General features: G+C 36.7%; 1 protein-coding gene across 1 annotated transcript; it reads left to right on the top strand.

The window, feature by feature from the left end:
• The first annotated feature begins 1,846 nt into the window (after nucleotides 1-1,846).
• On the top strand, nucleotides 1,847-15,891 carry LOC126737407 (leucine-rich repeat-containing protein 34-like). Its single transcript, XM_050442295.1, has 3 exons — nucleotides 1,847-2,601; nucleotides 15,049-15,306; nucleotides 15,360-15,891. The coding sequence occupies exons 1-3, from the start codon at nucleotides 1,956-1,958 to the stop codon at nucleotides 15,818-15,820; spliced, it is 1,365 nt and encodes a 454-aa protein (XP_050298252.1). The 5' UTR covers nucleotides 1,847-1,955; the 3' UTR covers nucleotides 15,821-15,891.
• The last annotated feature ends 190 nt before the right edge of the window (nucleotides 15,892-16,081 follow it).

The raw sequence follows: 16,081 nt of genomic DNA, 5'->3' as shown, positions 1-16,081 counted from the left end.
AAATTAAACCAAGCGTAGGGCAGGAAACTCATTACTTTTCCAAATTACCAATATTTACCAATTACATCATCCCAATTTGAACTGTTCTCATGATTGTGAAAGACTCGCGAATCACTAACTGGCGCACTTGTGACTCATCAAAGCTTAAATGTCATCTTTCAATAGTGTCTCGTGAATACGACCTGTTTCTGTCACGATACTCCAAGATCACACCTAAAAGAAATGGACTGTCATTCACTCGAAATACAACCGCCTCATTGTGCTGATCATCTTCCTACAGTGACCTTAATAAATTAGGATCATTTACATGTGCACTGATTTGCAGGAATGCTTTATGGATATTTGCTATAACACCTAGTTGGTATTTTCGAAATTAAAAGCAGCAATGGCATCAACTTCATAAGATTCGAGCCCCTTTTTAGATTTGTGGTCGAGTGGACAGTCGGAGGCTCTTATGCTACACTGTACGTATTACCGAAGAATTTGAACCTAGGGCGCGTGAATGCTGGCCACTCCCCAATAACATGGTCTGCAGTTTCGTCCTTTGCATATACCACTGGCATTCCGGGTTGTTTGTAATGCAGATGGTGTGGACATGGCGACTTTTCTAGAGAGTTGTTAAGTGACGGCTTATTCTTCTCATGCTGTCCTTGATTACAGTGAGGAAAGTCCTTCGATAATTTTCTCTACCTCTCATTCTTTAAACACTTCGTCATATTGTTAAAGACGTCAAACTCGTCTCAGTTCAATAATATTGGACTTGGACCTCTTTTAAACCATGGCCCAATCTAGCCTGGTATCACCCTTCATCGTTGATTCGAATTGTTTCAAGTTGGCGATCATCGCCATTTCTTCTTTAGTTCCCTGCTTCGTTGGTTCCTTAATACTAGGAGTATCCAGTTTCCAGAGTTGCTCTATAGAGGCATCCTTCACAAAGAGGTTTAGAGTTGTCATAGCGCCTACATTTCTTTTTCAATTACTGACAACCTTTCCTATGAAGTCCATCCTAACCTGGTCTCTATCGCCGTCAGCCCGTAAGACAAAAACCGACAATTCACCTGACTTGTCATATTTCGCCTTTAAGCACTTCTCTATGCGTAATGATCGATTCTCCAATCTGTATATATAATTTCCACTTAAACTAAAAAGTACTTAAAGAGTGATTTAGTATAATCAGGAAATATTTGCAGTTGGGCAATTTAGGAATAGCTCTTTCAATAATTATGGTTTTTTCGTGATGTCATAAGAGATTTTTACAGTGTTATGTATACTCAGTAATATTCCCAAATTACGGGATATTATGTCGGCCTGTTATAAATAAAATCATATTTTTCTCTACGGTTGATATTTCGAAAACTTTTTTGTAGGACCAATATTCCTATCCATCCATATTTTCTGAGCTATTAACCGCCTACATTAAAAAAAATTAAAAGCAAAGATTTATTGGACATAGCTTTTTTTTGTGATTCTATATTTGAATATAATTTGAAATAAATTATACACCTTTACATCGTAATTTTTCACGCTAATAATATATACATCAGTAGATTTTTTATTTTAATTTAGTAACGTTCTTTATTTTATCATACATTTTCTAAAGCCATAAAAAACAATATATTTTTCAACGATATTATTCAGCATAGAAAAAATAACTTAAAAATAATATAACAGCAAGAATCGTGAATTTAAATCCTACTGAAAATCTACATATTACGAGTATATCTTTTAGTTAGAACCAGCCTCTCCTCGCGTTTAATTAAAAAATATGAAAGCGGAATTGTTGAGTCTATCCCTAACTACATTTTTAGTTATGTAGACATAAATCAAGCGTGACAAATTTAAAACCTAAACCATTATGTTAATTTGACAGATTAAGTGTCTTTTTTTAATTTTTTTTTTCTAAATCGGGTAAAGTATTCGATATTCTTTTATGTGTAAAACATATTATATTGATCATGACAAGAAAGAAGGTAGATGACGTTTTCTTTCAACTATTTTGCGAGAAAAACTCCGATGGAACCAAACATTTACGACTTCGAGGCAAAGAGCTTTATCAGAGATTTGGCTTCCGACTTGATAAAAGCCACATAAGAAAATTAGCTGATTTCCTAAGTTCGCATCCAGAAATAATATCTCTGGACCTATCTTATAATAATTTAGGCAACGATGGTGCTGAAATTCTCGCTGACTTGTACTTCGATAAACCAAACAGCATTAAACATTTAAATTTATTGCACTGCGACATCGAACCGGCCGGATTAAAATCCTTATCCAATGCAAAATGTTTAAACTTAAAGTCGATGAAATTGGAAGGAAACAAATTGGGCCCGGAAGGAGCTCAGTTTATCGGGACCGTAATTGATCGTTGTGAAGAGCTTGAGACGTTAGATATAGGTGAAACTGACCAGACTAATGAAAGTATCGAAGCTATACTGATAGTCATTGAAAAATCTTCTTTGAAGTCCCTAAATATATCAAGAATTATACCAAAAACATATTATTCAAAATACAATACTGCTAATATGGCTGACAATATCAGTATATTAATGAAATTAAATGAATCTCTTGAGGTCTTAAGAGTGCAGAAGTGCGAATTTGATGGTAAGTTTCTATTGATTTATGTTTCTAGCACTAATTATTAAGAATTTAATATCTATTACTATAAAATATTTAAACTGTATGTCCACCGAATATGATAGTCAAGTATAATATTTTTAATATCAATTGAGTTCATCAATCGGGTACTGTATCTCGATAGCCCAATTATGCCTCATCCTCATCATTGACCTTATTTAAGAGAGCGTAGTCGACTAATATCAGATATTTTCAACACTTCTCGAAAAAAAACTTAAAATTAAGATAAAAAAATGATAAAAATACACATTGGCTCGTCAGTATGTCTTAAATAAAACATTCATTGTGCTTAACCTTAGATTCTCATATACTAGTATTAAAATGGTAAAATCAGTCACGCATTGGCTGTATATACACAATTCAAATTGCTAATAGTATCCATGTCATGTTAAAAATATTCGTCAGTGTAATAGATAGAATTGGTTTATTTGCCTGACAGATATCTTGCACGGTTGCAATCCTCTAAAAGACAATGACAGCATTTATAAAATTTAATGGCCATAGAATCAGAGCCTTTCTCAAATATAGTGGTAGAATGTCTAGGAAATACATAAACTATTTCCACCCCATGTTGCAATACTCCTTCAGCTGATGAATTATTATGTTGAAATACATCACGATTTTTATAGACAATACAACAAAGACTATAAAGACAGCAAGAGTAATTGAGAGGTTCATTGAAATAATGATCTCTTCTCCTATAGGATATTCGGGAATAAATATGAAATACATAAAAATGACATACAATAATGACTATATTTATGTGTTTTAAGTTGACAACGGCATAGAGGCATGTATTTGGAGAAGGTTTTGTTGTATATATATATCGCCCCTGTTCATTTCAGTTAAAATTTTCATAAGGAACACATGCAAATTTATATTATTAACTGATGTTTTGTAAAGTAATTGAGGTTCGATTGGTATTAGATCTGTTTTAAAAATAATAAGTTTTTTTACCTATTAAGAAGAACTGGTTTCTAGTTGTAAACTGTATTTCACAGATCGTTGTAGAATATACAAAATAAAGGAGGTAACAAGAGTGATCCCTGCGGTGCTTTCAAAAGTCGACAAAACTAAGACAAAACCGTTGGACTTTGATTTTTCATTTTTTAGATATACGATATTGGTATCGATTTTCTTCAGAAATATATATTTTTTTTCGAATTCGAACTAACTATACCAGCGGATTGTTCTCATCAAGTAGATCACGAAAATACCGGGATATAACAGGATTCGATCAGAAATAAGGGAATGAGAGCACTTTGAAAATTCGGAAATGGTCACTTTTTGACCTCGTTTTTGAGGAGAAAAATGGGCGTCAAAAATGCCATATCTCGGCTATCGTAAAAGCTATGACCTTGCGGATGGTCTCGTTGAATTTAGAACGACAAAACTAAGACAAAACCGTTGGAATTTTCCCGATAGCTTCCATAGAAGCCGAGATATCGGCCTTCAAAATTTGGGTTTTTTCATTTTTCGGGTATACCCCCCCGTTTGGATTTTTTTCAGAAAATTTTTTTTTTCGAATTTGAACTAATTATACCAGCGGATTGTTCTCATCAAGTAGATCACGAAAATGCCGGGTTATAAAAGGATTCGATCAGAAATAAGGGAATGAGAGCACTTTGAAAATTCGGAAATTGTCACTTTTTGACCTCATTTTTGAGGCCAAAAATGGGCATCAAAAATGCCATATCTCGGCTATCGTAAAAGCTACGACCTTGCGGATGGTCTCGTTGGATTTAAAACGAGGAAACTAAGACAAAACCGTTGGAATTTTCCAATAGCTTTCATAGAAGCCGAGATATCGGCCTTCAAAGTTTGGGTTTTTTCATTTTTCGGGTATACCCCCCGTTTGGACTTTTTTCAGAATTTTTTTTTTTCGAATTTGAACTAACTATACCAGCGGATTGTTCTCATCAAGTAGATCACGAAAATACCGGGTTATAAGAGGATGCGATCAGAAATAAGGGAATGAGAGCACTTTGAAAATTCGGAAATTGTCACTTTTTGACCTCGTTTTTGAGGCCAAAAATGGGCATCAAAAATGCCATATCTCGGCTATCGTAAAAGCTACGACCTTGCGAATGGTCTCGTTGGATTTAGAACGACGAAACTAAGACAAAACCGTTGGAATTTTCCCGATAGCTTCCATAGAAGCCGAGATATCAGCCTTCAAAGTTTGGGTTTTTTCATTTTTCGGGTATACCCCCCCGTTTGGACTTTTTTCAGAAATTTTTTTTTTTCGAATTCGAACTAACTATACCAGCGGATTGTTCTCATCAAGTAGATCACGAAAATACCGGGTTATAACAGGATTCGATCAGAAATAATGGAATGAGAGCACTTTGAAAATTCGGAAATTGTCACTTTTTGACCTCGTTTTTGAGGCCAAAAATGGACATCAAAAATGCCATATCTCGGCTATCGTATAAGCTACGACCCTGCGAATGGTCTCGTTGGATTTAGAACGACGAAACTAAGACAAAACCGTTGGAATTTTCCCGATAGCTTCCATAGAAGCCGAGATATCAGCCTTCAAAGTTTGGGTTTTTTCATTTTTCGGGTATACCCCCCCGTTTGGATTTTTTTCAGAAAATTTTTTTTTCGAATTCGAACTAGCTATACCAGCGGATAGCTCTAATCAAGTAGATCACGAAAATACCGGGTTATAAGAGGATTCGATCAGAAATAAGGGAATGAGAGCACTTTGAAAATTCGGAAATTGTCACTTTTTGACCTCGTTTTTGAGGCCAAAAATGGGCATCAAAAATGCCATATCTCGGCTATCGTAAAAGCTACGACCTTGCGGATGGTCTCGTTGGATTTAGAACGACGAAACTAAGACAAAACCGTTGGAATTTTCCCGATAGCTTCCATAGAAGCCGAGATATCAGCCTTCAAAGTTTGGGTTTTTTCATTTTTCGGGTATACCTCCCCGTTTGGATTTTTTTCAGAAATTTTTTTTTTCGAATTCGAACTAACTATACCAGCGGATAGCTCTAATCAAGTAGATCACGAAAATACCGGGTTATAAGAGGATTCGATCAGAAATAAGGGAATGAGAGCACTTTGAAAATTCGGAAATTGTCACTTTTTGACCTCGTTTTTGAGGCCAAAAATGGGCATCAAAAATGCCAGATCTCGGCTATTATAAAACTACGACCTTGCAGATGATCTCGTTGAATTAAAAATGACGAAACTAAGACAAAACCGTTGGAATTTTCCCGACAGCTTTCATAGAAGCCGAGATATCAGCCTTCAAAGTTTGGGTTTTTTCATTTTTCGGGTATACCCCCCCGTTTGGACTTTTTTCAGAAATTTTTTTTTTTCGAATTCGAACTAACTATACCAGCGGATTGTTCTAATCAAGTAGATCACGAAAATACCGGGTTATAACAGGATTCGATCAGAAATAAGGGAATGAGAGCACTTTGAAAATTCGGAAATTGTCACTTTTTGACCTCGTTTTTGAGGCCAAAAATGGGCATCAAATATGCCATATCTCGGCTATCGTATAAGCTACGACCTTGCGAATGGTCTCGTTGGATTTAGAACGACGGAACTAAGACAAAACCGTTGGAATTTTCCCGATAGCTTCCATAGAAGCCGAGATATCGGCCTTCAAAGTTTGGGTTTTTTCATTTTTCGGGTATACCCCCCCGTTTGGACTTTTTTCAGAAATTTTTTTTTTTCGAATTCGAACTAACTATACCAGCGGATTGTTCTCATCAAGTAGATCACGAAAATACCGGGTTATAACAGGATTCGATCAGAAATAAGGGAATGAGAGCACTTTGAAAATTCGGAAATTGTCACTTTTTGACCTCGTTTTTGAGGCCAAAAATGAACATAAAAAATGCCATATCTCGGCTATCGTAAAAGCTACGACCTTGCGGATGGTCTCGTTGGATTTAGAACGACGAAACTAAGACAAAACCGTTGAAATTTTCCCGATAGCTTTCATAGAAGCCGAGATATCAGCCTTCAAAGTTTGGGTTTTTTCATTTTTCGGGTATACCCCCCCGTTTGGATTTTTTTCAGAAAATTTTTTTTTTTCGAATTTGAACTAACTATACCAGCGGATTGTTCTAATCAAGTAGATCACGAAAATACTGGGTTATAACAGGATTCGATCAGAAATAAGGGAATGAGAGCACTTTGAAAATTCGGAAATTGTCACTTTTTGACCTCGTTTTTGAGGCCAAAAATGGGCATCAAAAATGCCATATCTCGGCTATCGTAAAAGCTACGACCTTGCGAATGGTCTCGTTGGATTTAGAACGACGAAACTAAGACAAAACCGTTGGAATTTTCCCGATAGCTTCCATAAAAGCCGAGATATCGGCCTTCAAAGTTTGGGTTTTTTCATTTTTCGAGTATACCCCCCCGTTTGGATTTTTTTCAGAAAAAATTTTTTTTTTTCGAATTCGAACTAACTATACCAGCGGATTGCTCTAATCAAGTAGATCACAAAAATACCGGGTTGTAACAGGATTCGATCAGAAATAAGGAAATGAGAGCACTTTGAAAATTCGGAAATTGTCACTTTTTGACCTCGTTTTTGAGGCCAAAAACGACCCGCAAAAATGAGACAAAACCGTTGGAATTTTCCCGATAGCTTCCATAGAAGCCGAGATATCAGCCTTCAAAGTTTGGGTTTTTTCATTTTTCGGGTATACCCCCCCGTTTGGACTTTTTTCAGAATTTTTTTTTTTTCGAATTCGAACTAACTATACCAGCGGATAGCTCTAATCAAGTAGATCACGAAAATACCGGGTTATAAGAGGATTCGATCAGAAATAAGGGAATGAGAGCACTTTGAAAATTCGGAAATTGTCACTTTTTGACCTCGTTTTTGAGGCCAAAAATGGGCATCAAAAATGCCATATCTCGGCTATCGTAAAAGCTACGACCTTGCGAATGGTCTCGTTGGATTTAGAACGACGAAACTAAGACAAAACCGTTGGAATTTTCCCGATAGCTTCCATAGAAGCCGAGATATCAGCCTTCAAAGTTTGGGTTTTTTCATTTTTCGGGTATACCCCCCCGTTTGGACTTTTTTCAGAAATTTTTTTTTTCGAATTCGAACTAACTATACCAGCGGATTGTTCTCATCAAGTAGATCACGAAAATACCGGGTTATAACAGGATTCGATCAGAAATAATGGAATGAGAGCACTTTGAAAATTCGGAAATTGTCACTTTTTGACCTCGTTTTTGAGGCCAAAAATGGACATCAAAAATGCCATATCTCGGCTATCGTATAAGCTACGACCCTGCGAATGGTCTCGTTGGATTTAGAACGACGAAACTAAGACAAAACCGTTGGAATTTTCCCGATAGCTTCCATAGAAGCCGAGATATCAGCCTTCAAAGTTTGGGTTTTTTCATTTTTCGGGTATACCTCCCCGTTTGGATTTTTTTCAGAAAATTTTTTTTTCGAATTCGAACTAACTATACCAGCGGATAGCTCTAATCAAGTAGATCACGAAAATACCGGGTTATAAGAGGATTCGATCAGAAATAAGGGAATGAGAGCACTTTGAAAATTCGGAAATTGTCACTTTTTGACCTCGTTTTTGAGGCCAAAAATGGGCATCAAAAATGCCATATCTCGGCTATCGTAAAAGCTACGACCTTGCGGATGGTCCCGTTGGATTTAGAACGACGAAACTAAGACAAAACCGTTGAAATTTTCCCGATAGCTTTCATAGAAGCCGAGATATCAGCCTTCAAAGTTTGGGTTTTTTCATTTTTCGGGTATACCCCCCGTTTGGATTTTTTTCAGAAATTTTTTTTTTCGAATTCGACCTAACTATACCAGCGGACTGTTCTAATCAAGTAGATCACGAAAATACCGGGTTATAACAGGATTCGATCAGAAATAAGGGAATGAGAGCACTTTGAAAATTCGGAAATTGTCACTTTTTGACCTCGTTTTTGAGGCCAAAAATGGGCATCAAAAATGCCATATCTCGGCTATCGTAAAAGCTACGACCTTGCGGATGGTCTCGTTGGATTTAGAACGACGAAACTAAGACAAAACCGTTGGAATTTTCCCGATAGCTTCCATAAAAGCCGAGATATCGGCCTTCAAAGTTTGGGTTTTTTCATTTTTCGAGTATACCCCCCCGTTTGGATTTTTTTCAGAAATTTTTTTTTTTTTCGAATTCGAACTAACTATACCAGCGGATTGCTCTAATCAAGTAGATCACAAAAATACCGGGTTGTAACAGGATTCGATCAGAAATAAGGAAATGAGAGCACTTTGAAAATTCGGAAATTGTCACTTTTTGACCTCGTTTTTGAGGCCAAAAATGGGCATCAAAAATGCCAGATCTCGGCTATTATAAAAGCTACGACCTTGCAGATGATCTCGTTGAATTAAAAATCACGAAACTAAGACAAAACCGTTGGAATTTTCCCGACAGCTTTCATAGAAGCCGAGATATCAGCCTTCAAAGTTTGGGTTTTTTCATTTTTCGGGTATACCCCCCCGTTTGGACTTTTTTCAGAAATTTTTTTTTTTCGAATTCGAACTAACTATACCAGCGGATTGTTCTAATCAAGTAGATCACGAAAATACCGGGTTATAACAGGATTCGATCAGAAATAAGGGAATGAGAGCACTTTGAAAATTCGGAAATTGTCACTTTTTGACCTCGTTTTTGAGGCCAAAAATGGGCATCAAATATGCCATATCTCGGCTATCGTATAAGCTACGACCTTGCGAATGGTCTCGTTGGATTTAGAACGACGGAACTAAGACAAAACCGTTGGAATTTTCCCGATAGCTTCCATAGAAGCCGAGATATCGGCCTTCAAAGTTTGGGTTTTTTCATTTTTCGGGTATACCCCCCCGTTTGGACTTTTTTCAGAATTTTTTTTTTTTCGAATTCGAACTAACTATACCAGCGGATTGTTCTCATCAAGTAGATCACGAAAATACCGGGTTATAACAGGATTCGATCAGAAATAAGGGAATGAGAGCACTTTGAAAATTCGGAAATTGTCACTTTTTGACCTCGTTTTTGAGGCCAAAAATGAACATAAAAAATGCCATATCTCGGCTATCGTAAAAGCTACGACCTTGCGAATGGTCTCGTTGGATTTAGAACGACGAAACTAAGACAAAACCGTTGGAATTTTCCCGATAGCTTCCATAGAAGCCGAGATATCAGCCTTCAAAGTTTGGGTTTTTTCATTTTTCGGGTATACCCCCCCGTTTGGACTTTTTTCAGAAATTTTTTTTTTCGAATTCGAACTAACTATACCAGCGGATTGTTCTCATCAAGTAGATCACGAAAATACCGGGTTATAACAGGATTCGATCAGAAATAATGGAATGAGAGCACTTTGAAAATTCGGAAATTGTCACTTTTTGACCTCGTTTTTGAGGCCAAAAATGGACATCAAAAATGCCATATCTCGGCTATCGTATAAGCTACGACCCTGCGAATGGTCTCGTTGGATTTAGAACGACGAAACTAAGACAAAACCGTTGGAATTTTCCCGATAGCTTCCATAGAAGCCGAGATATCAGCCTTCAAAGTTTGGGTTTTTTCATTTTTCGGGTATACCTCCCCGTTTGGATTTTTTTCAGAAAATTTTTTTTTCGAATTCGAACTAACTATACCAGCGGATAGCTCTAATCAAGTAGATCACGAAAATACCGGGTTATAAGAGGATTCGATCAGAAATAAGGGAATGAGAGCACTTTGAAAATTCGGAAATTGTCACTTTTTGACCTCGTTTTTGAGGCCAAAAATGGGCATCAAAAATGCCATATCTCGGCTATCGTAAAAGCTACGACCTTGCGGATGGTCCCGTTGGATTTAGAACGACGAAACTAAGACAAAACCGTTGAAATTTTCCCGATAGCTTTCATAGAAGCCGAGATATCAGCCTTCAAAGTTTGGGTTTTTTCATTTTTCGGGTATACCCCCCGTTTGGATTTTTTTCAGAAATTTTTTTTTTCGAATTCGACCTAACTATACCAGCGGACTGTTCTAATCAAGTAGATCACGAAAATACCGGGTTATAACAGGATTCGATCAGAAATAAGGGAATGAGAGCACTTTGAAAATTCGGAAATTGTCACTTTTTGACCTCGTTTTTGAGGCCAAAAATGGGCATCAAAAATGCCATATCTCGGCTATCGTAAAAGCTACGACCTTGCGGATGGTCTCGTTGGATTTAGAACGACGAAACTAAGACAAAACCGTTGGAATTTTCCCGATAGCTTCCATAAAAGCCGAGATATCGGCCTTCAAAGTTTGGGTTTTTTCATTTTTCGAGTATACCCCCCCGTTTGGATTTTTTTCAGAAATTTTTTTTTTTTTCGAATTCGAACTAACTATACCAGCGGATTGCTCTAATCAAGTAGATCACAAAAATACCGGGTTGTAACAGGATTCGATCAGAAATAAGGAAATGAGAGCACTTTGAAAATTCGGAAATTGTCACTTTTTGACCTCGTTTTTGAGGCCAAAAATGGGCATCAAAAATGCCAGATCTCGGCTATTATAAAAGCTACGACCTTGCAGATGATCTCGTTGAATTAAAAATCACGAAACTAAGACAAAACCGTTGGAATTTTCCCGACAGCTTTCATAGAAGCCGAGATATCAGCCTTCAAAGTTTGGGTTTTTTCATTTTTCGGGTATACCCCCCCGTTTGGACTTTTTTCAGAAATTTTTTTTTTTCGAATTCGAACTAACTATACCAGCGGATTGTTCTAATCAAGTAGATCACGAAAATACCGGGTTATAACAGGATTCGATCAGAAATAAGGGAATGAGAGCACTTTGAAAATTCGGAAATTGTCACTTTTTGACCTCGTTTTTGAGGCCAAAAATGGGCATCAAATATGCCATATCTCGGCTATCGTATAAGCTACGACCTTGCGAATGGTCTCGTTGGATTTAGAACGACGGAACTAAGACAAAACCGTTGGAATTTTCCCGATAGCTTCCATAGAAGCCGAGATATCGGCCTTCAAAGTTTGGGTTTTTTCATTTTTCGGGTATACCCCCCCGTTTGGACTTTTTTCAGAATTTTTTTTTTTTCGAATTCGAACTAACTATACCAGCGGATTGTTCTCATCAAGTAGATCACGAAAATACCGGGTTATAACAGGATTCGATCAGAAATAAGGGAATGAGAGCACTTTGAAAATTCGGAAATTGTCACTTTTTGACCTCGTTTTTGAGGCCAAAAATGAACATAAAAAATGCCATATCTCGGCTATCGTAAAAGCTACGACCTTGCGGATGGTCTCGTTGGATTTAGAACGACGAAACTAAGACAAAACCGTTGAAATTTTCCCGATAGCTTTCATAGAAGCCGAGATATCAGCCTTCAAAGTTTGGGTTTTTTCATTTTTCGGGTATACCCCCCCGTTTGGATTTTTTTCAGAAAATTTTTTTTTTTCGAATTTGAACTAACTATACCAACGGATTGTTCTAATCAAGTAGATCACGAAAATACTGGGTTATAACAGGATTCGATCAGAAATAAGGGAATGAGAGCACTTTGAAAATTCGGAAATTGTCACTTTTTGACCTCGTTTTTGAGGCCAAAAATGGGCATCAAAAATGCCATATCTCGGCTATCGTAAAAGCTACGACCTTGCGGATGGTCTCGTTGGATTTAGAACGACGAAACTAAGACAAAACCGTTGGAATTTTCCCGATAGCATCCATAAAAGCCGAGATATCGGCCTTCAAAGTTTGGGTTTTTTCATTTTTCGAGTATACCCCCCCGTTTGGATTTTTTTCAGAAAAAAATTTTTTTTTTCGAATTCGAACTAACTATACCAGCGGATTGCTCTAATCAAGTAGATCACAAAAATACCGGGTTGTAACAGGATTCGATCAGAAATAAGGAAATGAGAGCACTTTGAAAATTCGGAAATTGTCACTTTTTGACCTCGTTTTTGAGGCCAAAAATGGGCATCAAAAATGCCATATCTCGGCTATCGTAAAAGCTACGACCTTGCGGATGGTCTCGTTGGATTTAGAACGACGAAACTAAGACAAAACCGTTGGAATTTTCCCGATAGCTTCCATAAAAGCCGAGATATCGGCCTTCAAAGTTTAGGTTTTTTTATTTTTCGGGTATACCCCCCCGTTTGGATTTTTTTCAGAAAAATTTTTTTTTTCGAATTCGCACTAACTATACCAGCGGATTGTTGTCATCAAGTAAATCACGAAAATACCGGGATATAACAGGATTCGATCAGAAATAAGGGAATGAGAGCACTTTGAAAATTCGGAAATTGTCACTTTTTGACCTCGTTTTTGAGGCCAAAAATGGGCATCAAAAATGCCATATCTCGGCTATCGTAAAAGCTACGACCTTGCGGATGGTCTCGTTGGATTTAGAATGACGAAACTAAGACAAAATCGTTGGAATTTTCCCGATAGCTTCCATAGAAGCCGAGATATCGGCCTTCAAAGTTTGGGTTTTTTCATTTTTCGGGTATACCCCCCCGTTTGGATTTTTTTCAGAAAATTTTTTTTTTCTAATTCGAACTAACTATACCAGCGGATTGTTCTCATCAAGTAGATCACGAAAATACCGGGATATAACAGGATTCGATCAGAAATAAGGGAATGAGAGCACTTTGAAAATTCGGAAATTGTCACTTTTTGACCTCGTTTTTGAGGCCAAAAATGGGCATCAAAAATGCCATATCTCGGCTATCGTAAAAGCTACGACCTTGCGGATGGTCTCGTTGGATTTAGAATGACGAAACTAAGACAAAATCGTTGGAATTTTCCCGATAGCTTCCATAGAAGCCGAGATATCGGCCTTCAAAGTTTGGGTTTTTTCATTTTTCGGGTATACCCCCCCGTTTGGATTTTTTTCAGAAAAATTTTTTTTTTCGAATTCGAACTAACTATACCAGCGGATTGTTCTAATCAAGTAGATCACGAAAATACTGGGTTATAACAGGATTCGATCAGAAATAAGGGAATGAGAGCACTTTGAAAATTCGGAAATTGTCACTTTTTGACCTCGTTTTTGAGGCCAAAAATGGACATCAAAAATGCCATATGTCGGCTATCGTAAAAGCTACGACCTTGCGGATGGTCTCGTTGGATTTAGAATGACGAAACTAAGACAAAATCGTTGGAATTTTCCCGATAGCTTCCATAGAAGCCGAGATATCGGCCTTCAAAGTTTGGGTTTTTTCATTTTTCGGGTATACCCCCCCGTTTGGATTTTTTTCAGAAAATTTTTTTTTTTCGAATTCGAACTAACTATACCAGCGGATTGTTCTAATCAAGTAGATCACGAAAATACCGGGTTATAACAGGATTCGATCAGAAATAAGGGAATGAGAGCACTTTGAAAATTCGGAAATTGTCACTTTTTGACCTCGTTTTTGAGGCCAAAAATGGGCGTCAAAAATGCCATATCTCGGCTATCGTAAAAGCTACGACCTTGCGAATGATCTCGTTGGATTTAGAACGACGAAACTAAGACAAAACCGTTGGAATTTTCCCGATAGCTCCCATAGAAGCCGAGATTCAGGCCTTCAAAGTTTGGGTTTTTTCATTTTTCGGGTATACCCCCCCGTTTGGATTTTTTTCAGAAATTTTTCTTTTTCCAATTCGAACTAACTATACCAGCGGATTGTTGTCATCAAGTAGATCACGAAAATACCGGGATATAACAGGATTTGATCAGAAATAAGGGAATGAGAGCAATTTGAAAATTCGGAAAAAGTCGTTTTTTGACCTCGTTTTTGAGGCCAAAAATGAGCTCCTTAAATGCGATATCTTAGCTATTGCGACCTTGCGGATGGTCTCGTTGGATTCAAAAGGACGAAACTAAGACAAAACCGTTGAAAGTTTCATGATAGTGCTTATAGAAGCCGAGATATCAGCCTTCAAAATTTGGGTTTTTTCATTTTCAGTTTATCGATTTTTTCACCGAAAATTGTTTTTTATCAAAATCAAACTAACTATACCATCGTCTTGCTTTTATCACTCACATCACATAAAATCGACATAAAAAGTTTTCAAAGATACAAAGGTAAAATAAGGCAAAAATATTTTTTACCACACATCTGTTTTATTCCACGGATAAATACTTTAAGCATACAGGAAAAAGAGGTATATTTACTTACACCTGTTCTCACTGCGAAAGCAGTAGGTAAAGTGGATCTTGTAATACTTTAACAGTGATAATAACGTACCTGTGAAAATAAAAAAAAATAAACTATTTGTCGTTGCTGTCTGTCTGTATGTTCGTCTAGTTTCAGCTGTATGACATTGTCAGTTTATAAGCAATTTAAAAAGAAGTTTGTAACTGTATAATAAGACATTGCTATATTTTTTGTAATGTATATGTGCAAATAATAACTTTATTAGTTGTTAATATTAAATTATTTTATTGTAGGTCACGATATTGAATTGCTGGTATCAGGCCTATTTTACCATCGCAACCTGAGGATGCTCGACTTGGGAGCAAATAGATTCGGAGACCATGGTATAAAATTTATCGGAAGTTGGTTAAAAATAAGACCACCAAATCTAATCGGATTACGACTGCCAGGAAATAATATTACAGGACCAGGAGCTCAAATTCTAGCACAAAATCTACCATTCTCAAGGATTCGATATCTGGATCTGCAACATAATAAAATAAATAAAAAGGGTACAAAAATTATATTAATTCAATAGACGTGGAAGTAAACATATATTTTTTAGGTGTCTCAGAAATCCTCTATAGCATTAAAAAGTCCACCCCTATGAGAATGTTTTTTATATGGGGCAACGAAATTGGACACGAAGAGCTGCTAACGCTCGAAAAGTTCCTTAAAGTAGGAATACTTGAACAAGAATGTATAGACGTGAAAATTTATAAGAGCGATGGAAATTTGAGGGCGGCATACTACCCCACCAATGAATTCGTTTTGAAGTCCTATTCTATAAGCGACTACGGATTTCCACCGGAATTAAAAATAATTAGAAATGAAATTGTGGCGCCTACAGAGAAACCTCGTGCTTTGGTTAATTTTGAATTTGTAAAAAGATATCCTCCAGCACTACCTAAACCAAAACTTGCTCAACATAGAAACAGTAAAGAATCTGATGACGTCAGTACTACGTCTAAGGAAGAGAAAGTTAGTTCATTACTTAACGTCCAGGAGAGTGGAATATTTATATGAAGTACGATTTTATTTGGTTAAGGGAAAAAAATGTGTAATTTTCAGTCTAATAAACTTGCGTGACAAAAGTATTTTTTTTATAATTTTACCTAATAAGTAGTATATAGTTCACGCACTACTTTAGTTACAGACTCCTAATATTTTTGAAACGTTATGAAAAACCAGATAAATGAACCACATTTAATATAAATACCTTATTCCCTTATTTCCCTTATTTACCGGCCTTATCGGTATCTTCTTCAACTGGCTATTTTTATGGAA

The sequence above is a fragment of the Anthonomus grandis genome, chromosome 6 (genome assembly GCF_022605725.1).
Source record: "Anthonomus grandis grandis chromosome 6, icAntGran1.3, whole genome shotgun sequence".
NCBI classification, from domain to species: Eukaryota; Metazoa; Arthropoda; class Insecta; order Coleoptera; family Curculionidae; genus Anthonomus; species Anthonomus grandis.
The sequence above is the reverse complement of the archived record's forward strand: the minus strand, read 5'-3'. Positions and strand labels throughout refer to the sequence as shown.

Coding starts and splice junctions, on each gene's coding strand:
- LOC126737407 (XM_050442295.1), top strand. CDS start 1,956: ATGACAAGAAAGAAGGTAGATGACGTTTTCTTTCAACTATTTTGCGAG. Junction 2,602..15,048: donor GCAGAAGTGCGAATTTGATG/GTAAGTTTCTAT, acceptor ATTTTATTGTAG/GTCACGATATTGAATTGCTG. Junction 15,307..15,359: donor TAATAAAATAAATAAAAAGG/GTACAAAAATTA, acceptor TATATTTTTTAG/GTGTCTCAGAAATCCTCTAT.